General features: G+C 38.6%; 1 protein-coding gene across 5 annotated transcripts in view; it reads left to right on the top strand.

The window, feature by feature from the left end:
• PLEKHH2 (pleckstrin homology, MyTH4 and FERM domain containing H2) overlaps nucleotides 1-11,784 on the top strand; it is a 102,532-nt gene extending 90,748 nt beyond the window's left edge. For 4 of the 5 annotated variants that reach the window (XM_045771827.2, XM_087863355.1, XM_087863354.1 and 1 more), the window contains 5 exons: nucleotides 1,401-1,546; nucleotides 3,016-3,145; nucleotides 5,877-5,963; nucleotides 8,587-8,724; nucleotides 9,676-11,784. In XM_045771827.2, coding sequence (XP_045627783.2) covers nucleotides 1,401-1,546; nucleotides 3,016-3,145; nucleotides 5,877-5,963; nucleotides 8,587-8,724; nucleotides 9,676-9,861 — 687 coding nt within the window. In that variant the 3' untranslated portion in view covers nucleotides 9,862-11,784. Of the gene's footprint in view, nucleotides 1-1,400; nucleotides 1,547-3,015; nucleotides 3,146-5,876; nucleotides 5,964-8,586; nucleotides 8,725-9,675 lie in introns of those variants that run through there. The other variant, XR_015725155.1, reaches the window with a different exon arrangement.
• Nucleotides 11,785-13,838: the final 2,054 nt, after the last annotated feature.

Genomic DNA, 13,838 nt, shown 5'->3' on the forward strand with positions numbered 1-13,838 from the left:
GGATCCCTCCACCAGCTTGTTGGGGAGTGCTGTACATAAGGATTTGAATGTTCAATAGGACATTCATCTAATGTCCCCATTCCACCTCCCTCCTTGAGCCCTCTTTGGTGCCCTATATAAGGCACTTGACACAAGTCATTACAAGTATAAACAACTTGTTTATACTTCAGTCTCCTCTACTGGACAATAAACTCCTTGAGGGTAGGGACTGTGCTCAACTGTTTTTTTTTTTTTTTATCTCACCTCACTTATGACAGTGCCTGACATATAATGGAGACTCGACCTAGGTTTGGATGAATGAGTGGGTGGGTGAGTGGGTGGAGAGATGGTTGGGTAGGTAGAGAACGGCATCTGTGTAGCCTCATTAATGGAGATAACGATTGAACATTCTTTCATTCAGGGAGAAAGAGGAATAGAGGGCTCTAGTCCCAGAATAACAGAATAAGGGGATGGATACAGAACGATTTATGGGGAAAATCTAGGAAGAAAGTAATGAGAGTATAGTTCTTGCTCCATTATATTCAATAGGGACCCTTAAGAAGTGCAAATAATACTTTTTTGAGACTTTTCATAGCTTTATAGCTTTTTTTGTCTTTTATTTTTAGGCTCCGTTTTGCCTTATTATTAGCAATTAAAATAGTGCCATAAAGGGGCACCTGGGTGGCTCAGTCGTTAAGCATCTGTTTTTGGGTCAGGGTGTGATCCCGGAGTCCTGGGATCGAGCCCCGCATCGGGCTTCTCCTCTGGGAGGCTGCTTCTTCCTCTCCCACTCCCCCTGCTTGTGTTACCTGTCTCACTGGCTGTCTCTCTCTCTGTCAAATAAATAAATAAAATCTTTAAAAAAATAGTACCTTAAAAATGAAACATTATTCTGTGCTGTTATGGGTAATAATATTAGTGGCCCCTAGGAAATACTACTAGATGACAACGTTAACTAAGAGTGGTTTGCACAGAAATGGAATTGAAATGTTTGAATTATAGATTTTTTTCAAAATGAGAATTCAAATGGAATTTAGATTTTATTAATAATACTTACGGATGATTATCAATTCCATAATCACTCAATCATGACAAATAGCTTTATATATTGTATATTATAAAGAATGCTTAGAAGGATGGGGCGCCTGGGTGGCACAGCGGTTGGGCGTCTGCCTTCGGCTCAGGGCGTGATCCCGGCGTTCCGGGATCGAGTCCCACGTCGGGCTCTTCCGCTATGAGCCTGCTTCTTCCTCTCCCACTCCCCCTGCCTGTGTTCCCTCTCTCGCTGGCTGTCTCTATCTCTGTCGAATAATAAATAAAAATCTTAAAAAAAAAAAAAAAAAAGAATGCTTAGACGGAATAAAACTAATTTTCTAAAAACTCGTCAATATTCTATATTTTCTCTTTGGATTTCCAATTAGGTGGAGATTGGAGATTTTGAAAGACCCTTTTCAACTCCAGCAGGACATGTCACTAATCAGTGCAAAACAAATCAAACTCTAAAACAAGTCATAGAAAAATTTTATCCTAAACGGTATAGAGACGACTCTTCTGAAGAACAGTTAAGGTAAGGAGCTACCTGTGACTCTTTATTTATGTTTAAAGGTTTACTTATTTCAGAGAGAGAGCAAGAGCAGGGGAAGGGCAGAGGGGGAGGGAGAGAGAGAAGCAGACTCCCCACTGAGCGAGGACTGGACACAGGGCCCAATGCCACGACCCTGAGATCCTGACCTGAGCCGAAACCAAGAGTCAGACGCCTAACTGACTGAGCCCCCTGGGCGCCCCTACTTGTAACTCTTTAAAGGGTAGAGTCGTGCTGGGCTTTTGGTGCTATTCTTCTGTTCAAACTTTAAAGATAAAAATTATTATACATGACGGTTTTCTTAAGATTTTTTAATACTGTTGAATCCCAAGAGGTTGTAGATCTTTTTATTTAAGATGGGCCCAGAAACTTGAGAATCTATATTTAGAGGTTTTTTTTAAGGAAAAATTTTTTACTTTAATTTAGAAGATCTACTTTGCATTTGATCTTATTCATTCTTGTCCAAATTAATCCTGCTAATAAAAGGAGAAAAAATGGCCAGTACTGTGTTTAATTTAATTTATTTTTTTTTTAAGATTTTATTTATTTATTTGACAGAGAGAGACAGCCAGAGAGAGAGGGAACACAAGCAGGGGGAGTGGGAGAGGAAGAAGCAGACTCTTAGTGGAGGAGCCTGATGTGGGGCTCGAACCCAGAACACTGGGATCACGCCCTGAGCTGAAGACAGATGCTTAACCACTGCGCTACCCAGGCGCCCCTGTGTTTAATTTTATGAAGTGTGTACCAAAAACATGTTATCTCTTAGGTATTCCATTATAAACAAATTGGCATGAAAGCAAACTATCTTCTTACACAAGATTTTTTAATATAAATTCATAATTAAATTCAACTGGTTTAGAATTTTGGTTTTAGAGAATATATAAAGAAAAGCTGATTCAGTTGAAAAAGAGGGCAAATCCAATTCACCCTGAGTTTTCCAACATGGAAATATTTAAGATCAGTCTTTTATTTACATAGAGTAAGCGGCTGCCATTGTGATTTTATGTAAGGCATCTTCCCCACAGCCGGCATCTCTCCAAGCCAGGGGTTGGTAGCACCTAAAATTCTGCCATTAGGGATTCATTCTTTGGTCTCAGTGTCTTGTACTTCTCTTTTAAAATGAAAGTTATTCCCATGAAAAATTACCTTTGTAGTCTAATTTACTTTAAGGTTTGATGTTAGCTTAGATTTTTTTAACTTTGCCTGACCGGGGTCGGGGGGAACCTAGGTCATGCCGAGAGCACTAACAGTATGATGATTTGGTGAGAGGAATGTTCTAGAAGGACAAGGGGTGGACGGTGGTGAGATGGGAATCACAAAATAACAGCTCCTCCTGGGTGATGCCTGGGTGTCCCGGTCACGCCTACGATTGGGTCAAGCAGCGCTTTGCCGGGGGAGGCCGATACACCGTTTCTGCTTTTGCTTTGGCTTTTTCATTTTTGTTCTCTTCTTAGGCAGCTCTGCCAGCGACTGTCAACCAGATGGATGGCCCTCCGGGGGCACAGCGCTGCAGATTGTGTGCGCATTTATTTGACAGTAGCCAGGAAGTGGCCATTCTTTGGTGCCAAGTTGTTTCTTGCAAAAGTAAGAAAGGATGGGAGGGAGATGCCGAACGAAAACCTTCTCCTGTGTGGTTGACTCTCTTCAGTTCAGTGAAGTCAAACAGTGACCACAGTCCCCAAGTGTAGTATATTTGGCTTTTAAAAAGGAAATAAGGAGATTCCCAACAATGGGAAGAAAACAATGAAGGGACCCTAAGAAGGGGCAGGGGCAGGGGAATCAGCAGCTTCTCCATCATCTGTGCCCTCTGTCGTCCCCCTACCCCCACCCCCGCCTTAAGTCACTCGCACTCCGTAGGCTCCGGGAGACTGAAGGCGACCACCGGACTCCACTTTTTCTCTTCGGCCATCTCTTAGCCTCTCACCCATTTGTCATTCACTCTGTCACTCATTTGGTTTACTCGTGTATTTAATGTTTAATGACGTCTGTTTGCCAAACATTATGTACCTAGCGATACAGAAGCCCATGGTTTCAGATGGGCTGTACCGGAACTTCTAGGAACTCACAGTCTGGTGTTGCAACAGGCAGAAAACAAGCACTGTGGGTGAACAGGGTTAAGAGGGACAGGGACGGAACGCTGTGGGAGCACTGAGGAAGCAGAGGTGGACCTTGCTGGTGGGGGGTTGGGGGGCAGGCAGCCCAGGCCCCCAGGAAAGTCACTTTGTACTCTCTCCAGTTCCTGAAATGCTTCTGGTCTTGTGTTCTATCTATCTATACATGAGAACTCGGACTAGAAGAGTAAAATCTAGGCTATCGTACTCTGCTTCCATGAGTGACTGTATCACTGCGAGATAAGAAATTATTTTGCCACTGGCACTGGAAACTGTGTACTAAGTAAGTGGGTGATAAAGTCAGTATGCTTTAACATCCCTAAAATTAATATATTTGCAAGGAGTTGAACATAGATTTTCTAAAAATATAAGGACTAGATTTGAACTGTAGAGTAGCATTTTACAATGAATCTTAATTCTAATTTCAGCATTAGAATATTGAATATCCATCTTTGATCATATGTTCTGTGCTTTTAAGCACAGAAATACTATTAAATAATATGTAGCATTTGCATGTTGTATGAGTGGCATCTTTGCTTTGCTCACTTTTCTTCGTCTATGCTATGAAGACCCCTCCTTTGTTTGCTTAATGACATCCTTTGGGGGGGGGATAAATATATATAACATCAAATATACCATTTTAACCATTTTTAAGTGTACGTTTCTGTGACATTAAGTACATTCACATTCTTATGCTACTGTCGCCACCATCCACCTCCAGAACATTTTCATCTTCCCAAATTAAACCTCTGTACTTCCTCTTCCCCCGTCTCCCAGGCCCACATAACCACCATTCTACTTCCTGTTCTGTGAATTTGACTGCTCTAGAAACCCCGTGTAAGAGCGATCGTACCGTATTTGTTCTTTTGTGATTTGCTGATTTTCCTTTGCACAATGTCTGCAGGATTCATCCATGTTGTAGCATGTGTCAGAATTTCCTTCTTTTTAAAAGCTAAATAGTATTCCACTGCATGTACATACCATGTTTTGTTTCACCCAAGAACAACAAAAACACTGTTTTGTTTGTCAAAGGGCTGATGGGTTGAATGGCATCCTTTGTAATGCTTGCCTATCCTTTGCAAACCAGCTCTCAGGAGACGGTAACCCAGGGGGTTTTTATACATGAGATTCTGAAAAGTTTTACTATATGCAAATATAGTATATGTGTAAATACTATTGATTTGTATGTATGCTGTAGATTCATCCCAGTTTCTTATCTGTAGTCGCAACTTCTTTTTTTTTAATTATATTTATTTGAGAGAGAGAGTGAGCGAGCAGGAGCCGTTGTGGGGGGGAGGCACAGAGGCAGAGGGAGAAACAAACTCCCCGCTGAGCAGGGAGCCCAATGCGGGGCGATCCCCGGACCCCAAGATCAGGAGCTGAACCAAAGGCAGACACTTAACAGACTGAGCCCCCCAGGTGCCCTTGTAGTCTTAACTTCTTTTATAAGGTTTAAGAGAAGTAGTTAAGTTTTTGTTAGAATTTCAGTTCTTGTTAAATTCAGTTATTGTTAAGCAATCATTGTAAAATGCTCAAAAGCATTCATGGGTTTTAACGGGGGGTTAGTGGTGAGATTCTCTTTATTAATATAATTTCATTGCTTTTTTACAAAAAGGAATTTAATGAAAATGTTGGTGTTTCTCATTACCATTCATCACACAGTTTCATATTTTCCTTTTATTCTATTGTTATCAGTCATTGAATATCAGATTTAATAAACTTTCAGAAGAAGTGCGCATTCGTAATACTAACCCTTTACGGTGAGGTAGCGTTACCCACGCCTTAGCAAGCACATCAGCGTATTTTGTGTCGTTAGGATTTTGGTCATAGAAACCCGACAAGCTTAGTAACTATTAGCCTCTTAAAACAAAAGAAAAAGAAGATTAAACATTGTTGTCCCCGTGCTAAAGATGAGAAAATTGAGCCTTGGAGAGATTCAGTAGCTCGTCCAAACGCGCAGCTGACAAGTGGCAGGTTTGGGTCCCAGACCCACATCTCCTGATACCAGAGTCACTGCTCTTTCCACTGCATGATACTGCCTCCACCCCAAGAGAGATTTTCCCCCCCTAGGTTTTGTTTCTTTCTTTCAACCCCCCAAAGAGATTTTTTAATAAGATGTTGTTGTAAATGTTGCGCTGCATTTTGACAGAAAAACGTGTCCGTGCTTAGCATTTACGCTGCAGTGTCTTTGCACCTCTTCACAGCCTGTGACTCCGTCGGCACTCGGAAGTACTTCCATGTGGCTGGCCATCCATGAGGATGGTTTAAGCATCTTAGAATACAACTCCATGGTAAGACTAAGTTTCGCATTCGGTCAGCTGTTTGCATGGCTCAGTGTATTGTACACAGATGGTAATGATCTCTTCATATGATTTTTCTCATACACAGATAACATTTTTCCTAGTGCCGTATAGCAAATAGTCATTTTACGAATACAACTGTGATTATAATTTCATCTTTTAAAACAGATTGGACAGGTTTTTTGGTATTTTTTTCTTTTAAGATTTTATTTCTTTTATTTGAAAGAGAGAGAGAGAGAGCACAAGCAGGGGGAGCGGGAGGCAGAGGGAGAAGCAGGCTCCCCACCGAGCAGGGAGCCGGCTGCGGGACTCGATCCCAAGACCCTGGGACCATGACCTGCACCGAAGGCAGACGCTCAACCAACTGAGCCCCCCAGGCGCCCCTAGATAGGTTTTATATTGTGTATGAGGAAAATACTAAGATACCATGACTCAGTTGCAACCGTGGTTGCATTTGTTTTTGTTTGTTTTGAGGTTTTCAAAAGGTTTTTATTTATTTATTTATTTATTTATTTATTTATTTATTTATTTTAGAAAGAGAGAGAGAGCATGGTGGGAGGGGGCAAAGGGAGATGGAGAAAGAGAATTTCAAGCAGATTCCGAGCTGAACACAGAGCCCCATGTGAGGCTCAATCTCATGATCCTGTGATCATGACCTTAGCTGAAACCAAGAGTCAGATGCTTAACTTACTGGACCAGCCAGGCGCCCCGACCACAGTTATATTTTTAAAACTATTCATTTATAGTGTTAGGAAGATTGCTTCCTGTGTAAAATGAAAGCCTTTAAGATAACATTAATGTAGAAACTTTAATTACCAAAGTTTAAGTTTGGTGCTCCTAAGGCTTCCGTAACAATTTCTGTATCTTTCTGTAATATTACTTACCGGTTCACTTGTACGTATGTGGTATTTTAGAGCTTTTCACATGATTAAATATTAAGTCAAACTGTGCTTTCTACATGTTCATGTATTTTTCTGAAATTTGCTTTATTTTCTATCATATTTCATATGTTCCTTTTTTTTTTTTTTTTTAAACCTGGCAGACGGGAATTGTTAAATTCTCCTGAAAGACGTAATGAGCTCTCCTATGTCTGGCTATAGTCAGGGATCACTGAGAATTTCTTGGTTTCCAAGACTGTTATAGTAGTTTCTCCTTATAATTGCTAAAAAACAAAAACAAAAAACCTTTTTAAAGGGCTTTCTTTATATTTCCTGAATGCTTTTTAGTTCTTGAATGGGTAACTGGAAGATAGGTTTTAAAATCGGTGACCTAAAGTCAACAAAAAATTGAGTTACCTTAGGTAAGTAAGCCAGTTTCCTAGATCCTGGGAGATGGACGAAGAGGCCAGGAGGTGGACCTGGTGGGCTGCCGTTCACGGGGCGTCAGTGCTGGAACGGTCTGCTCAAAGTCTTGCAAGCTAATCTTAGATATGCAGATTCCTTTACCTATAGGCTGTACATTTCTTAATTACATTTTTAAAAATTGTTTTAACTACAGATGGGGAAAAAATATTCGCTGCATATATGACAAAGGGTTGATACACTTACAAAACAATAAGGAAATGATAAACACATCAATAGACAAATGGGCCAAGGGAAATCATAGAAGAAATACAGATGTGCAATAAATGTATCTTTAAGTGTTAATTTCACTAGTAATCAAATACATTCAACTTAAAACAGTGAGATTCTACTTTTCTCCAGTCAGGTTGGCAGGGATTTAAAGGAATGATTATATCTGGTGTTAGCAAGACTACAGTGCTGGGAATGTAACTGGGTATAACTTTTACAGAGGAGAGTTTGGAAATATTCTCAAAATTGTCCTTACTTTTTTGAGGTAGCAATTCCGGTTATTGAGATTTATAACTAAAGAAATAATTAGGTATGTGTATTATGAAATATGTCAAATATATGCATTGAAGTGTTGCTTAAGATAGTAACAAATAAAAAATGATTTAAATCTCCTGCAATAGGAAATTAGTTAAATAAAGGATTATCTATCAAATCACTTAAAATGATGTTATACAAGGACATTTGTTGTCATGAAAAGATATTCATGATTTGTTATTACATTTAAAAAGAAGCAGAATCCTAAACAATATGCATGGTACTCTTTCTGTTTATATCAAAATCTATATATCAAGATGAACCGTATGGATTTGCCAATATTTGACCATTTTTTACCTTAAAAACATCCGTTTCATATGGTTCGACCTTATACAGATATGTATACAGATCGATCTTAAAGGACACATACTAAGTATTAACAGTGGTCTTCCACTGGATGCTGGAATATAGGTGCTTTTCATTTTCTTTTGTATTTTCTGTTTTTTCCACAGTGAGTTATTAGTGTCAGAATCAAACTGTATTTAATTATAAATGATGTCTACATAAAACTGTCTATTTTGAATCATAATAGATTTTATTTTAGAAAACAATTTTTATTATATATGATTAATTAATAACAGCATTTTTCTTTTTTAGTATACTTAACACATAATATTATAGTAGTTTCATTAATATCAGCACTTTAATGGAAATATGTTATTAATCATTTCTCATCTTTCTTTGAAAGTAAAAATATATAAGATATTAACTTTTTCTTCTCTTTGAAGAGATTAATAGTCAGCTATGTGTACAAGAGTCTAATGACCTTTGGAGGTCATCAGGGTGATTTTATGATCGTCATTAACAATACACGTTCAAAGGACAAACCAACAGAGAAATTACTTTTTGCCATGGCAAAACCCAAGGTGAGTAGAAGCCTTTCTACTGACGTTTTTATACTGGCTTTTTTCCTGCTAAAACATTTATGTGCATTTATGGGAAAACAGATTTATTTACAATCAAACAGTTCTAGGTCCAAATTCTGGCTTACCTCATCTTGCTAAGCTTTGGTTTCTTCATCTAAAAAAGTATATGATGCTGCCTACTTTTTTTGGCTTAAGAATTAAATGCTGGAATTGTTAAATGCTTTGGCCGAGTGCCTGGTGCACAGAAGATTCAGAATAAGCGGTCTTGATGTAAGTTGGTGTCAGGTACTTTATTTACGTGGTGTAGTTCACGTTACCGACTCATTAGTGAGAAGAGTAGTTTTTATAATTAAGACGTTACATGTTCTTCGTAGTTTTAATGTCTGTAAGCAAAAACAATAAATACAAGGGCTACATTTTAGTATATAATTCCAGTTTTAGTAAAAAGAATGAGAAACTGAGTTTCCTAAAACTTTAACTGTCTTAAAATTGTCAACTTAAAGAGATTACTTTTTTAGACTCTGAAACTTTTTTTTTAAATGGCAGACATTCAAGAGAAGGCAGTTAGCCAGTAAGTGCAGAAGATTGAGGCATACTCAGGACTTTATTTAGTTTAAATAAATACTTTCCATGATGAACTTAATTCATTTATACACAGATACACAGGCTTTAAGATAATCGATAGACTTGCGGTATTCTCACATTTTTTTAATATTGCCACTAAATTTGATTGTTTTTGAGACCCTTTTTTTTTTCTCCTGGTTGAAGCAGCAGGAAAATATGTCAGTGCCTTGATGGTGCTGAACTTGTAAGTACTTCACTGATCCAGAGAGAAGGGAATTCTGGAAGCCTGGGCACTTGCAAATGGAGACCACCTGTGGCCAGCCATTTACTCTTGGAAGTGATGAGAACTTCTCCAGTGCACTAACTGTTCTATCTTCCTTGTTTTAGATTCTTGAAATCACTCTCTTGATCGCCAGTTATATAAACAACTTCCATCAGCAAAAGGCAACCTTTCACCACCTCTCTGCTCCAGCACTGCTCTCAGCCCAGACACGGGGACCAGAAGCCAGGGCAGTGGGAAGCCAGCCCCTTCTGTTAAGTAGCAGACAGACTAAAGGACCCACTTTACTCTGAAAGCTAGGGAGCCTGAACATTCACTCCTGTCCCCCGGGTGATGGCTGCATCAGCTGCAAATAAGTTCATTTACATTACACGGCATGGCACCCACACACTGGTATTTCAAACTTTAAAAATGTGGGGGTGCCTTTCTTTTATTTGATTTTTAAATATTCAAATGAATATGACTAATAAAACATAAACACAAAATTAGCCCACATGCTGATTTTCTCTTAGACTAAATGGGTTAGAATTCGGCATTTTTCCCACCTCCTTGTCCCTTGCCAGCAGACACATGGTGCAATATGGCATTTTTTTTTGTCTTTTAAAAAAAATATTCTGGCAAAGGGAGATTTCCGAACTCTCATTTGGCAAACCAGTTGATTATTTGGAAATGCTCACTGCCAAAAAATCGAGTACTGTAATTAAATGTGCTTTTAATTAATGATATGGTGTCTGGAAAGAAGTAGAGGATACAGTGTCGGAAACAGCCACAGGATGCTGTTTAGGGGTAAATTTTTAGAGCAAGTGCAGTAAATCTGGCACTATGAATCATGATGAGAAAATGGGAGCTAGGTCACCAGAACTTCCTGTGTGGTATTAGAAAGTATACTCTGTCACCTTTTCAGATCACTGGAGTGCAAAGTTTAAAGCAAGTCAGTGATTCCCCACATTCCTTGGCTATTACTGCATAGCCCGAGTTCACTGGAGTATTGCCCACATCTCATTGCATTTGATGCTGGTTCATCTTGACTTTAATTTGTTAAATAATATCTTTGAAAGCAAAGATAATTCTTATATTTTGCCCTCATATATGCCTTTTTCATTATAGTTTTACCATAAATTCTCGAAATATTTTTTAAAAGAAAAATCTTCTGTCAAAGCAGGTAAAGTTTTAGTTGAGAGAGTCTAGAAATGTATTGCTTTGCTAGGTTACATAGGTGGTCTGTTTATTCCAGTTTGTGTCAAAACAAAGTAATTAGTATTCATGATAAAAATGAAACTGTGATAAGACATGAAAATTATATTGTAAAACTGTTTAATTGCAATAGTAGTGAGTATACTTAATTTTATTTATGTATAGAATATTTGTATTTATTTTTTGCACATATATTTATCACTTTGTGGTACTTTTTTTAACCAATTTGAAAAAAAAAATGTTAGCTGCTGAATTAATTTGTTGGCAGAGCCTTCATGTTTTTTTCTTTGCTGCTTTCACCCATGGCAATGTACTGTTGTCGCACTAAGCCTTTTAAAAATAATTCCATCTCATATTAGCATCCTTAGAAAGGGCAGAGCCAAGAAATACAGTGCTCAACTAAGATTTTGCTTTATTGGTAATGACAAAAAGGTCAAAAAACCCCATAGAAGTAGATTTCCATTTACTGTTTCCCCTAAATCTTTTGAGCCACAACCACTCACTGCATAAGCAAGTTGGTTTTTGAGAATAAACTGGTTACTGGTTTGGGATGACTCTCAGGAGTCTTTTGGCTGGGATACAACAGAGTTCCTTAGTTCCCAGAAAGCTGTTCAAAAATCATTATTTGGTGAGCCAGAGGCATGGCGTAGCTTACATATGTGTGAGGCCTTTATTCTCATGCTGGTCAGCACACCCCCCTCCAGATCTTCTAATTTGAACAAGTAGTGAAGGCTTAGCTTAAATGGTGGTACCTTATACTTGGTATTAATTTTTGATAGAACAGAGATAAAATATTTTGATGGAAAGAAATCAATTTTCTGTAACTGATGATGTGAAAATTTTATTTTCTGGGAAATTACTTACATAGCCATTTAAAAAATTCGAAGTATGTTATTATGATTGATTACAAGAGAATAATGTTACATGTTTAATTGTAATATTTGTCTCCTATCATTTTCTTCCCTTTCAATCATAATAAATGATTTACAAAACCCATTTTGAGCATTATCTTTTGAACAGTCTTCAAGAAGTACCTAATGTTTTCATTGTCAAAGCTGAGGTGTACTGCTAGTGAAAATGGTAGTTATTCCCTCCTTCTCTTGCATTCATGCTTTGTCTTCAGTGTTGCTTTGTTTTATCCATATAAAAGGAAGCCCTTTTGGCAAATTGTAATCTTAAGATGTATGTATGCATATTGACACATATATAATATGTATAAATCATGGGGTTCTCCCATGATTTCATAATAAGTTCCATAAGTAGCTATTTTCATACAGGAGAGTTGATGGACTGTGTTCTAAAAATTTACTTTAAATGTTCTGGATTTTTTATGTGTGTGTCCTTAAAGTCAAATAGTGTCCTAGCTTGGAAATGAATTTAACTCTCAATTTACGAGAAAAGTTAGTCACAACTTATAGAGTCTTTGTTCGAAAAGACTTATTAATTGACTGTTTGGAAATTTTTCCCAAAGGAAAAAATACGTAGTGGCCAGGTTCCTAGAGCAATGCACTTACCCAATTGTAATGTAGTATAATCCTGAAAAGTTAACCACCACAGATAATCATATTTCGCTGGACAAAGCCTTAAAGTATTCCTAGGATCCAAGAACACATTTCACTGGTCCACCCATCCCCTAGCTGCCATGGAATGAGGACTTCCCCAGTGCAGAGTCTCTGGACTGATTCCTACAGATCAAAGATCCAGGAATGTGGGGACTGAGGGAAGGGAAGTGAGGAGCAGGAATAACAGGGTGGAGAAGCTTCTCTGCTAACCGGCTCATGGAGAAATGGTATCTCCTCTTGCTTTTCCCTAGTCTCTTTTCCCTGAAAGAAGAAAGAGATTTTACTGCTACAGGAGTAACTTTAAACTCCAAATTAAGGGGCACCTGGGTGGCGGCTCAGTTGGTGAAGCGTTTGCCTTCAGCTCAGGTCATGATCTCAGGATCCTGGGATCCAGCCGGTGTCCGGGTTCTCTGCTCACTGGGGAGTCTGCTTCTCCCTCGGTCTCTGCACTTCCCCCTACTCGTACACACACACTCTCTCAAATAAATAAATAAAATCTTAAAAAAAAAAAAAACCTCCAAATTAAAGTCCACACACAGATATTTAAGGTAAAGTAAGATTCATCCTTATCCCAGAGGGACCAAGACTCGGGCTTCTCTTGGGCACTTAAATGGGAAGGTGGGTCCTACAAAGAAGAGCTGGATGGACCTGGACAGAAGCTGGGGTGAAGAAGTGAAATACACACTTGCTCTATACCATAATTTCACCCGTTGAACTTAATTTTACCTATATCAAACATAGTCACAGTGATTCTGGAGGCATATTTATAATCGTTAATCCGAAATCTTCATTGTATGCTTTTTAAGTATTTTTAGGTCCAGTAATAGTCAAGAAACAAAAACTTGCTTACTAGGGTAACATCTATTAGCAAATAATTCCAGAACAAGACACAAATATTCACCACAGCACTTGAATACAGGGTACCCTTCCTTCCAGCACTTCCCTAACATCATCTAATCAATGGGAGGGGTGGGTGAATGGGGGTTGGTATCCCTTTCTGAACGTAGATTACATTGGCGTCTTTATTAAATCAGATAACTCTTCAAAAGCACAGGCAACCAAAAAAAAAAAAATAGACAAATGGGACAACTCCAGACTGCACAATTTCCACACATCAAAAAAACAAAAAACAGAAAACAAAACAACAGAGTGGAAAGGCAACCTGTAGAATGGGAGAAAATAATTACAAGTCATGTATCTGATAAAGGGGTTAATATCTAGGATAGAAAAGGAACTTAGGAACAAAACAGCTTCTTCATTCAGCAGAAAACATGCCAATTTCCTCCAGAGGGGGAATGACTTGAGTTTCCCAATTCTGGTTTGAAAAATCCCAGAGAAGCTCTACTGGGCCCAACTCAGGTGTTTACTCTGAACCACTTCAAATGCTCAATATGAGGGACACCTGGGTGGCACAGTTGGTTAAGCATCTGACTGTTGATTTCGGCTCGGGTCATGATCTCGGGGTCATGAGATCGACCCCAAGTCCAGCTCTAGGCTGAGCAGGGAGCCTGCTT

The sequence above is a fragment of the Ursus americanus genome, chromosome 7 (assembly GCF_024610735.1).
Source record: "Ursus americanus isolate L20-20 chromosome 7, mUrsAme1.1.p, whole genome shotgun sequence".
In the NCBI taxonomy this organism is placed as follows: Eukaryota; Metazoa; Chordata; class Mammalia; order Carnivora; family Ursidae; genus Ursus; species Ursus americanus.